Source organism: Littorina saxatilis, linkage group LG4 (genome assembly GCF_037325665.1).
Source record: "Littorina saxatilis isolate snail1 linkage group LG4, US_GU_Lsax_2.0, whole genome shotgun sequence".
Taxonomy (NCBI): domain Eukaryota; kingdom Metazoa; phylum Mollusca; class Gastropoda; order Littorinimorpha; family Littorinidae; genus Littorina; species Littorina saxatilis.
In genome coordinates this window covers 23,791,628-23,807,483 of record NC_090248.1, presented here as the reverse complement: position 1 = coordinate 23,807,483, position 15,856 = coordinate 23,791,628, and the positions used below count along the sequence as shown (strand labels likewise).

The window sequence follows — 15,856 nt, the reverse complement described above, 5'->3', positions numbered from 1 at the left end:
CCCAAAATCGAATTCTTCGAAAACGTGTACTGAGTGGTTAAGTCCCTTGAGTAAGAAGGAAAACATTTTAGGATGAATCAAATTTCTAAGTTAAATAAAACAAATTGGTTGGACAAATTTGGCCCCATGAATGTAAGGCACACAAGGTCGCTCATCACATAGACCTAAATATAGGTCCCTGCTCATCAGTACTATCGAAGGGTGTTTTTTTGTTCAATGTAGAGTTTATATTAGATCAACGAGGCCGAGAAGCGAAATATCAACACGGCGAAAGATGAAAACGTCACACCGGAACCAATAAGCCACGCTTCGGCGGGCTTGTTGGTCAGTGCATAGACCTATATTAGGTCCCTGGTCAGTGTTATACCGAAGACCAAAGAAGACGGACGTATTGCACCGAGCGCGCCACAACAAGAGACTTAGGTAAGTCTACCTGTTTAGTCCAGTACTTTGCTATAAGTCCAGTGTACATTTCGGAGTTGAGAGAATTTCTCACTTGATTTGAGTCAAGGGGTACCCAGACATGAAAAAACGATCACGTAGTTGATCGGGCACCACCCTGGTACATATTGCGTAATGGCCGAATCCAAGATGGCAGCCATCGGCCGCATTGAAAATCCTAACTTTTGTGTTTTTGACAATATTTTCACTTGCAATACCTCTAATCCAAATGATTTTGATGTGATGAACTCAGCACACCAAAACCAGATGGATTAGATATGTCACAAGTGTATATATTGTCAAAAACACAAAAGTTAGGATTTTCACTGCGGACGGTGGCGGCCATATTGGATTCGGCCAAGATGACCCCAAATGAACAAAATAATACCAGAAATGAACTCAACACATCAAAATCATTTGGATTAGAGGTATTGCAAGTGAAAATATTGTCAAAAACACAAAAGTTAGGATTTTCAATGCGGCCGATGGCGGCCATCTTGGATTCGGCCATTACGCAAAATGTACCAGGGTTGTGCCCGATCAACTCCGTGATTTTTCATGTCTGGGTACCCCTTGACTCAAATCAAGTGAGAAATTCTCTCAACTCCGAAATGTACACAGGACTTTTAAACAAGTACAGGACTAGTTAGGGCTCGCTAACCTTTACAGGGCCGGACCGTACCGGGGGGGTTATGGGGGTTGCGCAACCCCCCCTCCCCCCCTAGCCTAAACATGTACCTCACTTATTTAAAACATTTTTTATTATTGTTTATTTTATGCCGTTTCATGCAAGGAGCGACCATTTTGCTATCTCAGAATATGACCTACCCATCAGCTTCAGGGTGCTTCGCCCTCTGACCCCCACTGGCAACCCCCCCCCCCCCCCCCTCCTCTTACTGCCTAGTCCGGCCCTGCTTTATGTGACTCAATGATGTAGTCGTGGCGTTATGCTGTCCGGGCTTACGATAAGGCTGGGCCTTACAAGGGGTGCGTATCGCTAGCGCTACGTGTCATTTGTGCTACGTGTCATTTGTTCTACGTGTCATTTGTGCTACGTGCCGCTATCGCTACGTTGATTAGTGCTACAAATAATTTGTCTGTGAGTCGCTATCATTCGTTCTTTATCACTACGTGTCGACAGCACTACATCTTTTAGCGCTACGTGTCATAATCGCTACGTGTCAATACCACTACTTACTGACGACTTTCTCTTTCTCATTTTTTCTCTCGCTCTCACTCCTTCTGGTTTGTGTGTGTATATGTATGTCTGTGTATGTGTGTGTGTCTGTTTCAGTGTGTGTGTGTGTGTGTGTTGTGTGTGTGTGTGTGTGTCTCTTGCTCACTCGCTCGCTCACTCACTTTGTCTCTCTCTCTCTCTCTCTCTCTCTCTCTCTCTCTCTCTCTCTCTCTCTCTCTCTCTCTCTCTCTCTCTCTCTCTGTTATGTTATATTAGTTTGTAAGTATGTTTTTGTTTGTTTGTTTAGTCTGTTAATCGTTTGTTTGTTCGGTTGTTTGCTTTTTGTTACTTCTTTGATTCATATTCTAACATTTTCTAAACGTGTTATCATTAGATTAAACCCTCCCATGGGCGAGGGCTGGATGTAAAAAAGCACCTGTTTGCTTATGCAATTACCCTCGTTACTAAAGAATTTGTCTTTGTCTTGTCTTGTCTTGTCTCTTGTATATATCACTGTCAAATCTCTCTCTCTCTCTCTCTCTCTCTCTCTCTCTCTCTCTCTCTCTCTCTCCCTCTCTCTCTCTTTCAACGGCAATAAAGTTCTGGGTTATCTCTCTCTCACTCTCTCTCTCACTCTCTCTCTCTCTCTCTCTCTCTCTCTCTCTCTCTCTCTCTCTCTCTCCCTCTTTCAACGGCAATAACGTTCTGGGTTATCTCTCTCTCTCTCTCTCTCTCTCTCTCTCTCTCTCTCTCTCTCTCTCTCTCTCTCTCTCTCTCTCTCTCTCTCTCTCTCTCTCAAACCTCCGTTCAAAGTCTAACTGTAATGCTTTTACTTCCTGTTACCTAAGTTGGACCGTACTCAAATTGAGCAGAAATCTGTTTCCCATCAAAGCACACTTTTTGCCACATTTATTAAGATTCGCTTTTACTACCCGTTACTTTACTTGAACTTTGGTCGATTCAACACTTTGATATCAGCAATATGAAAGGACATCACAGGACATGTTTCTCTTTTCACGTTTAGCCTGATGAGTATAGTCGTTGTAAGATTTTGTTAAGATTTTTAGCCAGGGGCGGATGGGATGGATGGAGAAAAGAAGAGTAATGATAAGGTCTATATCATGTGATATGTGCTGCATCAAAGTATAACTTTTCATTGCCACCTACTTGTTCCTAGCTTTTTGCTTTTGATGTGTAACCGTAAAACAACGGCAGTGTTGTGTTAACGATCTCGAATCTGTGTCTTTTCCAAGCATCATATTTTTGCTACTATATGATACTAGCAACTGGGTATCACAGGAAATATTTCCTCATCTGAATTACCGCCTTCCTAGTTATCATGCGTTTGTATCTGGATTGGTTGGTGGTCATACCTATAATATGTGATTAGCTGTATGGTTTCAAATTTACGTTGCAACAGTTTAGGCCAAACAAAAATATATGTTGGTTTAGGGTAACCCGACCGACCCTATTTTTTGCCCGCCGACCCTAAAACGGTTATTTTCATTTCTCAAAAAAAAATTTAAAAAAATGTTGGCACATGTTGCGAACCTTACCGAGACTTAGGGAAGTAACCTCCTTAAAATCAACCAAATCAACAACAACAAAATACCACAAAAAAACAATAACAAAAAACGACCTACGTTACCCTAAACCAACATATGTTTTTGTTTGGCCTTAGCTTCACTGCCCTTTTCTTCAACTCCATCCCAAAACAAACACCAGGGCAATGTAACGAACTTTTGTCTGTCAAATGTGAATACCAAATTAACATTTTACTGAGGTCTAAACGGGCTCCTCATTACTGTGCTCTTGCAGATCCTCCGTCCACCTTTCTCGTCCAAATATGTCCACATACCAACATATTTTGTGCGTTTCTATAAGTTCTGCTTCAGTTTTTCAAAATGTGTCCCATGCATTATGAACAGTTTCACACAAGGATACATGTTTCTTTATTCATCATCTCACTCGGCTCACGTTTGCTTGGAATGTATGTGGCATATTGCCTTCCTGGAACTACTAACGCATATATTTTTCTCTGGTGCACTTCCTCTCTTCTTTCAAATATGCCACTCTTCAACCCACCCCTATTCCCACCCCTGCCCAGTTGACTGAACTTTTCTCCCACCCCTATTCCCACCCCTGCCCAGTTGACTGAACTTTTCTCCCACCCCTATTCCCACCCCTGCCCAGTTGACTCAACTTTTCTCCCATCCCTATTCCCACCCCTGCCCAGTTGACTCAACTTTTCTCCCACCCCTATTCCCACCCCTGCCCAGTTGACTCAACTTTTCTCCCACCCCTATTCCCACCCCTGCCCAGTTGACTCAACTTTTCTCCCACCCCTATTCCCACCCCTGCCCAGTTGACTCAACTTTTCTCATCTGTGATGTTGTTGAACACACAAACGTCTGTGCAGTTCAAAGAAGGCAATGCTATGTATGAGTCAAACGCCCTTTATTTTGAATTCCAATCCCTTTAAAACTTTCTTCAAAAGTGTAAGAAAGATGAAAATTAGCAATCAAAATGTATCTTCAATCGCAAAGAAAGAAGGCATGATGACCTGTGAGAAACTTGTCCCCTGTCTCTCTCTCCTTCTCTCTCTCTCTCCTTCTCTCTCTCTCTCTCTCTCTCTTTCTCTCTCTCTCTTTTTCTTTCTCTCTCTCTCTCTCTCTCGCTCTCTCTGAAGGAATATTTTGTTATTTTCGGTTGTTCCTTTCACTTTGCCAGAGATTTGTACTTTTTGGAAGAAAGTCTCTGCATGATTTTCAGTTGTTTCTTTTGGGTTTTGATCTGTTTAGAAAAAAAGGGCTTTGTTTTTGACAAACTGTAAGACAGTGTTATTGCATATTATTTTAAATACAAATATTGACACAAGGTATAACCGAGGATATTGAAACCTTTTCTTCTCTCCCAAATTCTTTTATGAAATTAGAGAGGGAGGGAGAGAGGGGGGGGATTGACAGACAGACAGACAGACAGAGAAAGAGCGAGAAAGCGGAAGAGAGAGACAGTTAACGGAGAGAGAGAGAGAGGGATGGAGGGTGCTTTTTATTTCATGGTTGGTTGGTTTTAGTTCTTAATGCACTGTTTTTGACAATAGTTTTCATTCGGTAAAAGGCAAATTCAATTACCGCGCTCTCTCTCTCTCTCTCTCTCTCTCTCTCTCTCTCTCTCTCTCTCTCTCTCTCTCTCTCTTCATTACACACGCACACGCACAAACGCATACGTACACACGGTATCGTACACACAAACTCACACACAGAAAAACATCCGTGTATGTATATACGGTATCATGCGAGAGAGAGAGAGAAGTCTGAAGTCTGAAGTCTGAATGTTTTAATGAGTAGGCCTTGGGCCCTTTTCATGGAGATGAGCACATCTCAAGCACCAGCATACAAATGCACATAGTGAACAAAAACAAGAACATCCTACTAGTATCGCCCTGTTTCGTTTACGGATTATGGATTACGAATGGAAAGCGCCTTCATGACAAATGTAGAAAAACGTAGCAATATCGGCTTACTAGTGTTTGAAAACAGCATGGTTAATTTAAACAATGATGGGATTCTAGTGTATTTTCGTGGAATATAATATTCTCTCAACTCAGCATATTTAGGCCACCACATGGTCCATTCCTTAACGTGGTGTGGTGGTTTGCGTGTCTCGGTGACCCTAAGAGCTATGCCAGCGGGAGTGTAAACTCCTGGCAGGGCTTCCCAAGCTGGACAGGTCGAAAGGTAGAGGCCAGACTAATATGGACCAACCTTGTGCTCACAGGGCAGGTCCTTGGGCCATGAGCTAAGGGTGAGGTAACCCTGACAGAAACCTCGAGTGCTGAAGACGTATGTGTTGGGCCGCACGGCGCACTCCAACAAACCACAACACTACGCATCAACTGCCATTATGACACTTGGAGACAGAATTGACAGTAATGGTGCTCGCCCTGTGAGGATCCACCAGGCAGGTGCAGCGCCGGGCTCCGCGCCTCAAAGGAGTCCACCCTCAGCTACTGGAGGTCCCTTCATCTCGTCTTGTGGAGCCAGGGGACGAGAAAGGAAAGCGACTGGCCGGAAAAACAGCAGAGCCAAGGACAACCCCACTATTAACATCATGCATTGGAATGCAGAGGGGGTATCCAATAAGAAGGAAGAATTAGAGCACTTCCTCTATGAAAACAGCATCAACATCTGCTGCATTCAGGAAACACACCTGCAAGAAGGGAAGCCCTTTAAGATCAGAGGGTACCAGGTGTTCAGGAGTGACCGACAAGGGAGGAAGAAAGGAGGAGTGATGACTCTGGTCAGGAACAACATAAATGCCAGTGAAACCAACAGATACATGGAAGAAGCAGAGTACATAGAAGTCAAGATAACGACCAATGACAGCAAGATGAACATCGTCAACTACTACTGCCCCAACGACAAGATGCTGTCGCTTGACACAATCCAGGTCCCTGACAGCGGCTTCCTCATCGCTGGAGACTTTAACAGCCAGTCCCAGAGTTGGGGGTATAAAACACTAGACAGGCGAGGAGAAGACATTGAATCTTGGCAGGACGACAACCACCTGATCCTTGTCAACGACCCCACAGATCCGTCTACCTTCTACTCGCGCCGCTGGCACTCAACAACAACACCAGACCTGGCATTGTGCACGGATGACATCCACAAAACCATCTCAAGAAAAGTGGATGAACAGCTGGGTGGAAGCGACCATCGCCCAGTTCTCCTTACCATCAGTAGAGACTCAGCATCTGAGCATCCACAACACCCGAGATGGAACTACAAAAAGGCAAAGTGGGGACTGTTCAACATACGAACAAATGAGCTGACCAGAGCCATAGAAACAGAGGGGAGAAACATCAACAACGTGATAAAGGAGTTCAATGCTAGCATAATCCAGGCAGCCAAGGACAGCATCCCACGTGGAGTGAGGAAGGACTACATCCCATACTGGTCCGATGAGCTGCAGAAGACGCACGATGCACTCACAAGAATGAGAGAAGAGGCAGAGACGAACCCTAGCCAGGAGAACAACATCAAACTCCAAGAAAGCAAAGCAAAACATCTGAAGACAAAGCTAGAGTGCAAGAGAAGAGGCTGGAGAGAAAAGACGGCAGGGCTGAATATGGAAAAAGACACAACAAAGCTCTGGAAACTTACAAGAGCACTGAATGAAGAGGGCAACAAGGGACAGAAGATCACCCTGGAGGAGGAAGGAAGAACACTCACTGGAAAAGCCGCTGCCAATGCTTTCGCCCAAGCATATCGGGGAGAAAGCGACACCACCATACCCCTGCCTCTACAAAAGGAAGTCAGAACAGAAATTAGAGAAAGAACAGAAAGAAACGTGCAGGATGCCATGCAACAAGACATCACCATGGCCGAGCTGAAGAATGCCATCAAGAAGCTCAAAAAGAAGAAGTCTCCAGGTCCAGACAACATTACGAATGAGATGTTGCAACACATAGGCAACTCGGCCCTCCAGAAACTACTGGGCATCTTCAACCTCAGCTGGAGACAGGGACAGGTACCTCAGTGCTGGAAGGAAGCCAGGATGATCCCAGTTTTAAAGAAAGGGAAAAACAAGACCAAAACCCTGAGCTACCGACCCATCAGCCTGACAAGCTGCGTATGCAAAACCATGGAGCGCATTATCAACCAGCGCCTGCAGCTGTACCTGGAATCAGAAAGCATCATCGTCCCAGAACAAGCCGGCTTCCGACAGCACAGAAGTACGGAGGACCAGACAACACACCTTAGCCAGGTCATAGAGGATGCTTACCAGGCCCAGAAGGTCACCCTGGCCACCTTCATTGATCTGCAGAAGGCCTTCGACAAGGTCTGGAAAGATGGACTCCTTGTGAAGCTCCTACGTTCCGGCGTCAAAGGCAACATGTACCAGTGGACCAAGTCGTACCTGCACAACCGAAAGGCCAGAGTGCTGGTGGACGGTCACTGTGGCCGAAAGGTGCTACTACGCCAAGGAGTTCCACAGGGAGGAGTACTCTCCCCCACGCTATTCATACTCTTCATTAACGACCTGGTACCAGAGTTGCCCAAAGGAGTCCAAGCGGCACTGTATGCTGATGACCTTGTTCTCTGGTGCTCGGAAGAGTATGCAACCACAGCAACCTACAGGATGCAACTTGCCCTAGGAAAGGTTGCAGCGTGGGCGGAAGACTGGTGTGTGACCATCAACAGGGAGAAGACCACTGCCACTCTCTTCACACTTTCTGCCAAAGCGACACCTGGCAAACTGACCTTGGGGGACACACCCCTGAAATTTGAAGACCAGCAAACATACCTGGGGGTCACCTATGACAAGCGCATGACCTGGAAACAACACATCATGAATGCAGAGGGAAAGGCCAGGAAAAAACTAAACATCATGCGGAAGCTGGCAGGATCACACTGGGGTGCAAACGAGAAGATCCTGAAAACAGTCTACCAGGGGACTGTACGACCGCACCTCGAGTACGGATCAAGCTCTTGGGCAACAGCAGCCAAGACACACCAGCAGGCCCTAGACAAAGTACAGAACCAAGCGCTGAGAATCATCACGGGCGCAATGAAATCAACACCCGTACAGAAGATGGAACAGGTGACTGGCATTCCTCCACTGAGCAAAAGGCGAGACTGCAAAACAATGGTACAAGCCACCAAGTACCAGTGCACTCATGACCATCCAATGAGTGACAGACTCAAGAAGATGTCCTTAGGCAGGCTGAAAAGATCGAGCTTCGCTCTGGAGGCAAGGGCTTTGCAGAAGAAACATCAGACAGAGATGCCAGAGCTAGTGGAGCCACCATCTTTCTCCCTTGACGCCCCTCCCCGGGAAGACAGACAAGGAAACCTGGACATACAGACCAGTGTCCCCTACCTCACAACAAAGGACGAGCAGAGCAATGCGACGAAAAAAGCCCTGACTCTTGCCATGCTTGAAGAAAGGTACCCCCAAGAAGCATGGATACGGGTGTATACTGATGGGTCAGCCACAGAGGCCGTCAAAAATGGAGGAGCAGGGGTGTATGTCCAGTACCCCAGTGGAGAGAGGCAAGCAGAGGCTATACCAACAGGCCTCCACTGTACAAACTACAGAGCTGAGGTACAAGCACTGATCCATGCAGCATACACCATCAACGACAGAGTCAACCATGACAACCAGGTGGTCTTCCTGACTGACGCTCTGTCAGTACTACAAGCAATGACCAGTAGCAAACTGCCTCAGCTGGAACACGCTCTACACAACATCAAGAGCCTGAGGACAGTACTGCAATGGATCCCCTCCCACTGTGGTGTACAAGGAAACGAAGAGGCGGACAGGATGGCAAAGCTGGGTGCAGAAGATGAGCAAGAGAACAACCCTGTGAGCCTGACAGAGATGAAGACCATCATTAAGTCTCTGCACAGGACGCCCCAGCCACAGGACAGCTACCACCTGCTATCCAGACCACAGCAGGTGGTCATCTTCCGCCTGAGAACGGGACACAACAGACTTAACCAGCATCTCCACGGGAAGCTGCATGTTGTGCCCTCCCCCATGTGTTCTTGTGGAGAAGCAGAGCAGGACACGGCCCACATCCTACGAGACTGCAGGAACCACCAGGTGCTGAGAGAGGAAATCTGGCCATTGCCGGAGTCCCTGCACAACAAGCTGTACGGGCCAGTGGCTGCGCTGCAGAGGACCACTAATTATATCTCAAGATCTGGACTCCAAGTGTGATCGGCGATCGAAAAGAAGAAAAGAAGAAGAAGCATATTTAGGGCATACTAAAACAAAGTGGACTTCATCTTCAACACTGCCACAACAAAATGGACAAGATAAATCAGCGGAGGTTGCATTTAAATTAAAGCGAATCGATGCACTTTCAGAGGAGATACTCCCAATCTAAGTTTAATCAGAAGATTTCTAGCTTTAATATGTTTCAAATCACTTAAATAGTTGGATAATGTTAGGGTTGATTTGAAGGTTCTGTACAGAGACAGCGGGACGCACCGCCTTACAAGCCCCGGGCGGCGTTTTAAATACGTCTTTTATCTAGCAGCACTTTCCGAGCTGGGCTTGGGTGCTGCCTTTTACCACGTGTGTTTTCATGTACATCGGAGCGATAGAATGCATGCGTGAAATGTCTGTCTTGTTATATGTTTACAGCTCGGCTTTCACTACAATATCAGCAAAAGTCTTGCGAGGGATAGGCAAACACTCCCCGGCAAGACATTTGGAAGTGCAGATGATAATTGGCCAGTCTAGCAACCACCCCCACCACAGGTAGCAGACGATCAAGCTCCGACTCAGAGGCTGACACTGACAGAATTTGTGATTTTCTGCTGCTGGCCAGTGAGAACTAGACTGAGATAGTCCATGGGTACCCCGGAAACAGGTGACCAAGATTTCCCTTGCTTAGAATGATACATTTTAGAAATTTTGAAAGCTTTTGATTCTGTCCCTCATGAACGTTTATTGATTAAGCTTGAGGCCTACGGCATTACAGGTATAGTCAATGATTAGATAAGAGATTTATCAAGCATAGAGTACAGAGAGTGAGAGTTGGAGATAAGCTGTAGCAAACTGCTAATGTTCTAAGTGGTATTCCCCAAGGCACGTATTCTCGAACCCGTACTTTGGAGATAAGCTGTAGCAAACTGCTAATGTTCTAAGTGGTATTCCCCAAGGCACGTATTCTCGAACCCGTACTTTTTAATTTTTTTTATAAATGACCTACCAGACGCATATTTCAAGTGTATGTAAAACTTTTGCTGACGATACAAAGATCTATAATACATGTACAACCGAAAACAGTGAAATAATACAAAATGATTTGTTGAAATTGCAAGCCTGGTCAGACACGTGGAATTTGTATTTTAATGTGTCCAAATGCAAAGTGATGCATATTGGCCAGAAGCCAGAAAAACCCTGGGAATGAAATTATAAAATCAGACGTTAACCATAGTCATCCCCAACAGTAAAAGACCTTGGAGTGACTTTTGATAATGTTTTGAAATTTGATGTTCATATTATATATATATATATATATATATAATACAAAATGCAATTACATGTAATAAGAAAATGATTGCTATTATAACTTATAAGAAGGAGTTTCGATCACTTGAATAAAGACTCTTTTCTTAAATTGTATAAATCGTTAATTAGGTCACATTTGGAATATGGTAATTTGGTATGGTCCCCATTTTTAAAACGGCAATCTATTGCCTTGGAAAGAGTTCAAAGGAGGGCGACACGCCTATTAAAGGATTTAAAAGAATGGACAATTGAGAGACTTCATATTCTGGACCTACCATCACTGAAATTTAGAAGTCGTAGAGGTGATTTAATTCAGATGTTTAAAATTGTTAGTAGAGTTGACGATGTGGAAAGGGAAAACATTTTCAGCTTTGCTGAATATGATAAGACCAGAAATGACATTGACAAGATTTATATTGAACATTGTAAAACAAATTTGAGGAAGAATGCTTTTATTAACAGAACCTCACCCCTTTGGAATGCACTTGCACCTACTGTTAAAAAAGCACAAACTGTTAACTCCTTCAAAAACCGGTTGGATGATGATATCCAAATTTTAACAATGAAATTTGATTTTGATGAGTGAATTGAACATGAATTAAATATCCTGAACAAGTAATGCAGACCAAATGAAAACAAAAATGTTGAACAAATATTGATGGGACGATTATGGGCCTTTCGGCCTACACAATATATGTCCCCACAAACTAAAGTAAAGTGTATGTAAGAAATGTTAAGTCCTTTGTACTGGAAACTTGCATTCTCCCAGTAAGGTCATATATTGTACTACGTTGCAAGCCCCTGGAGCAATTTTTTGATTAGTGCTTTTGTGAACAAGAAACAATTAACAAGTGGCTCTATCCCATCTCCCCCCTTTCCCCGTCGCGATATAACCTTGAACGGTTGAAAATGACGTTAAACACCAAAGAAAGAAAGACTAAAGTAAACTAAACTAAACTACATTTCATGGATATGTAGCGGAGGGAGGGTCTGATATTGGGCTCCAAAGTCTATATTAACAGCTATTGTGTTTTCAGCGTAGCAATAGGGCCCGATATTTAGACGAGACAAGTATAATGCCGACGAGTCGAAGACGAGTCGCATTATACTTGTTCGAGTCTAAATATCGGACCCTATTGCTACGATGAAAACACAATAGCGTTTATATAGCTATTCTGACATTAAATTCTGTGTTAAAATCATGTTTTTGTCAGCAACAAGGACCAGAATGGTCCATGTCATTGATTGCAGACGACGGTTCCCTTTCTGCATGAAGCCACGGAAATAACCGAACATTGAAAAACCCACGGACATGTATTACGGAGAAAACTCAAGATAACCGGATGCTTAGCATTACGTCAATATCTTAGGAATCATATGACGTTATGACGTATCATGCTTGCCTACGTAGATTGTATGTTCGAAAGTCTGACTTCTGTTGGGAATTCGCGTGGTGAAGACTGCGGTAAATCTGTAGATGATAAGAGAACAAGGATTGTCTCAGAAGAAACGACGAAATGTTTCAGACCGGTAACTTCATTTCAACATTGCACTACACAATGGACGTTCTATGTGACAGGAGAGTTTGCTGATTTTGTGTTAAACATTGGTGATTGGAGAGATCGTCTGCAAAAATCAGAGATAGGTCGCTTCAGATTGCAGCTTCTGGAAATTTGCAAGGTTTGCTGCCAGTTAAAGAACTGGATTTTACACGTAATGTATGTCATGTACAGTAAGCAACAACAAAAACACACACAAAGCAAATTGCATCGTCTGTCGACTAGCCACAGACACAAGCCTGGCGAGGTATGCGTGTACTTTATACACGTGGAAGAAACCGGAACCATGCGTCTTTGTTATTGCCGATATCGTTTGGATATCGGCAAAAATGGCCAACTTTCGTAGCGTTATGCTTTGATGATCGGAAAAGGGATGTGCGAGACCATCCAATCACAGCCCCCGAATCCCCCCACGTGTCCATCAGAATAGCTATATACAGCTGTATGAGAAAACTGCTGAAATGTGAAAGCAGAGAGTTTTGATCGCATGGACAATCGTATTTTTAAAATCTATTTTCAGAGACTTCCTTTAAATTCTAGCTTCCTTAAAACAAAGGTGTGACTGTTAATTTGACTGTCAATTTCTAAGCTATTGTAAATTGTGTTATTATTTAATAGTTCAACTGTGTCACTCAAACGGCTCTTCTAAACATCAGAAGTAATAGTATTAGTAATTTACATAAGTTAAGGTCTGTTTACATAGACTTAAAATGATGTGATGATGCAACGGGTGAGTAGACAGCATACATTTCAGACTTTTGCTTTGTTTCTGCAGAACAACCATTCACCAATATTCAGACGGCGGGCGAAAGAGATGTATCTCCTCCCCCTATGTACGGTGAACACACCCACTATGACACCACCTCAATCCAGCCCCGGGGGCCAGGGGTCTCTGCCCTGGATTCAATGCCAAAGGACGCTCCCCCTCCCTACAGCGGAAGTGATGGAGATACCATGACCAGTGCTTACGCTGAGCAAGAGCTTCAGCCAGTTATGGTAAGCTGTGTTGTCTGATACATGTATACATGTATTTGTGATGCTGAGATTAGTTAGTTCCAATTTTTATCTCCCCCAACCCCCATCACCCCCCACCCCACCCACCCCAAAAAGCAACTTGTCGGTTCTCGTGCCGCGGTCTTTACATTTATGATTAATGGGGTGGCTGTGTGTGTGTGAGTTTGTCTGTCTGTTTATGTGCGTGTCTGTCTCAGTTTTACTGATGATGTGCAAACGTATGCCCATGTGTGTGTGTGTGTGTGTGATTATACATCTGCAAGTGTGTCTTCTGTACCCCCCGCGGGTTAGGGGGAAGAATTTACCCGATGCTCCCCAGCATGTCGTAAGAGGCGACTAACGGATTCTGTTTCTCCTTTTACCCTTGTTGAGTGTTTCTTGTATAGAATATAGTCAATGTTTGTAAAGATTTTGGTCAAGCAGTATGTAAGAAATGTTAGGTCCTTTGTACTGGAAACTTGCATTCTCCCAGTAAGGTAATATATATTGTACTACGTTGCAGGCCCCTGGAGCAATTTTTTGATTAGTGCTTTTGTGAACAAGAAACAATTAACAAGTGGCTCTATCCCATCTCCCCCCCTTTCCACGTCGCGATATAACCTTCGTGGTTGAAAACAACGTTAAACACCAAATAAAGAAAGAAAGTGTGTCTTCTGGAAAAGACAGAGATAGAAAGAGATTTTGTATCTTTATTTGTCTAAGTGTGGTATCTTTTTGTACTTTTGTTTTTAAACAGACAATACAATCTTTGTTCTTGTTCTTCGTTGTGTGTGTGCACACATGTAGTCCAATGCTTTGTGTTTTACAGACCTATCAGCCTCAGAGCTACCAGAGAAATGCACAGACCTCAGCGGGAATCAGCTCCTCCACACAACCGCAGGGCTATTGTGCCAATTGCAATAACTTCTGCAATCATTGCCCGTGCTGGTGCTTGTGCTTGTGCTGCCAAATTTCTGCAATTTGTGATGTTTGCACTTTGTGATGCTTAGCAGAGACTTTCACTGCCGTGTGTGATACTGATAAGTCCATTTGTTTAGCTGCAAGGATGAAAACTGCACTATGTCGTAGACACACTCCCTCTGATTAGAAATGAAAGTAAAATGAATGCTGACGCAACATGGTTCAAGGAAGGCAAATCCAATGTTCAATCAGTACATTCTGTATTTCACAGGGTGTGTATGTATGTTAATTACTAGATGATTACCCGCTTCGCCGGGTACCGGCTTCGCCGGGAAGAAGTAGAGCCGAATACCAGGCTGCGCCTGGGACCCGGCTCTGCCGGGTGTACGCCGGCTTTGCCGGCGCACGAAGAAAAGGAGATAAACGCGCAAAACACTGGAGACCTTCTAAAAATAGTAACGTGCAGTGACCTTCTAAAAATAGTAACGTAATAACGGGAATATGGATTGACGCCACACGGAGGAAGGGAGATAATCGCGGCTGAAAACACTGGAGAAGATAAGGAAGAGTTACTGGTAGTGGATCCCGACCAAAAAACAAACAAAACAAAAAAATCGGTTCAGCGCGCACAGCGCTGCGCGCTGAGAGCACGTGTTGAAATATCTCATCGATGAGGTTGTGTCCGGGGTGTAGCTGAATACGGACTCCAAATTTGAAAAAGATCCACCGAGAACTTTGGCCGTGCATCGCGCACACACACACACACACACACACACACACAGAGACAGACAGACAGACACAAGTCGTATATATATATAGAAGATGTGTTAGGGAGAGACTAGGAACGACGTTCTGTGTCTCTATCAAATCATTCCCTTGGCTTGAAATCAAACCTTTTCAAAAGTGAGGATCAGATAGAGTTTTGTCATGTAATACAGAATCATTTTGTCAAGCTTCAGATGAGAGAGGGAATCAGTGGAGAGCCTCCAAGCAACATTGGTATGGTATGAATTTGTAAAGTGCCTGGATCCAATTGATGGGACTCGCGCTATAGAAAAGTTAGTTATTATTACATGTATTATTATTATTTAAGTTATTGAGACATCCCAGTGCACTAAGGGATTTATAGAGCAAATCGACAAAATTCATTATTGAACGAAGCGCATAGCGCCGAGTTCAATAATTATTTTCGAGATTTGCTCTATAAATCCCTTAGTGCACTGGGATTGTTTCAATAACGATATTGTCAGTACCGCCAGAGAAAAAAGAAGATTCAAAACGCACATTTTGCTACGCGCATTTGGATAGGCGTAACTGTGTGGTCAGGTTTGTGTCAGATCTACTTTTGTGTGGGCTCTCTCAAGTGTGTCGTGCTTTCGTCACACGCAAACTCTTGTTTTAATTTCTGTTGGTAAATTCCAGAGTAGCGTTAAGCTAAAAAGTGATCTTTCATACAGACCTCATTTAAACTCCGAGAAAGGACTGTGCTCTTAGTTATTTGCGATTCGAAACCTTCATCGAGCTTCGACAGATTGACTGTGCAGAGTGTTGTCCCTTGAATTGACTCCAAGGCGACGGTTAGCACATTTTGAAAGTAAATGTATGTTTCTCGTGTTGTATCTTCACTCATCGGGGAGTCGGGTACTATATATGAACGGTAAGAATGCTCTGAACTCTACACGTATTATATCCCCATCGTTTGTTTGTTCACATTTGCCCAACATGTTAATTTGCT

At 44.0% G+C, this 15,856-nt stretch overlaps 1 protein-coding gene across 1 annotated transcript; it reads left to right on the top strand.

Moving 5' to 3' along the window:
* Positions 1 to 9,779: 9,779 nt before the first annotated feature.
* On the top strand, positions 9,780 to 14,702 carry LOC138964279 (uncharacterized). Its single transcript, XM_070336191.1, has 3 exons — positions 9,780 to 10,004; positions 12,983 to 13,203; positions 14,030 to 14,702. Exons 1-3 carry the CDS (start codon positions 9,986 to 9,988, stop codon positions 14,201 to 14,203), a joined length of 414 nt encoding a protein of 137 aa, XP_070192292.1. The 5' UTR covers positions 9,780 to 9,985; the 3' UTR covers positions 14,204 to 14,702.
* Positions 14,703 to 15,856: the final 1,154 nt, after the last annotated feature.

Coding starts and splice junctions, on each gene's coding strand:
- LOC138964279 (XM_070336191.1), top strand. Junction 13,204..14,029: donor AAGAGCTTCAGCCAGTTATG/GTAAGCTGTGTT, acceptor TGTGTTTTACAG/ACCTATCAGCCTCAGAGCTA.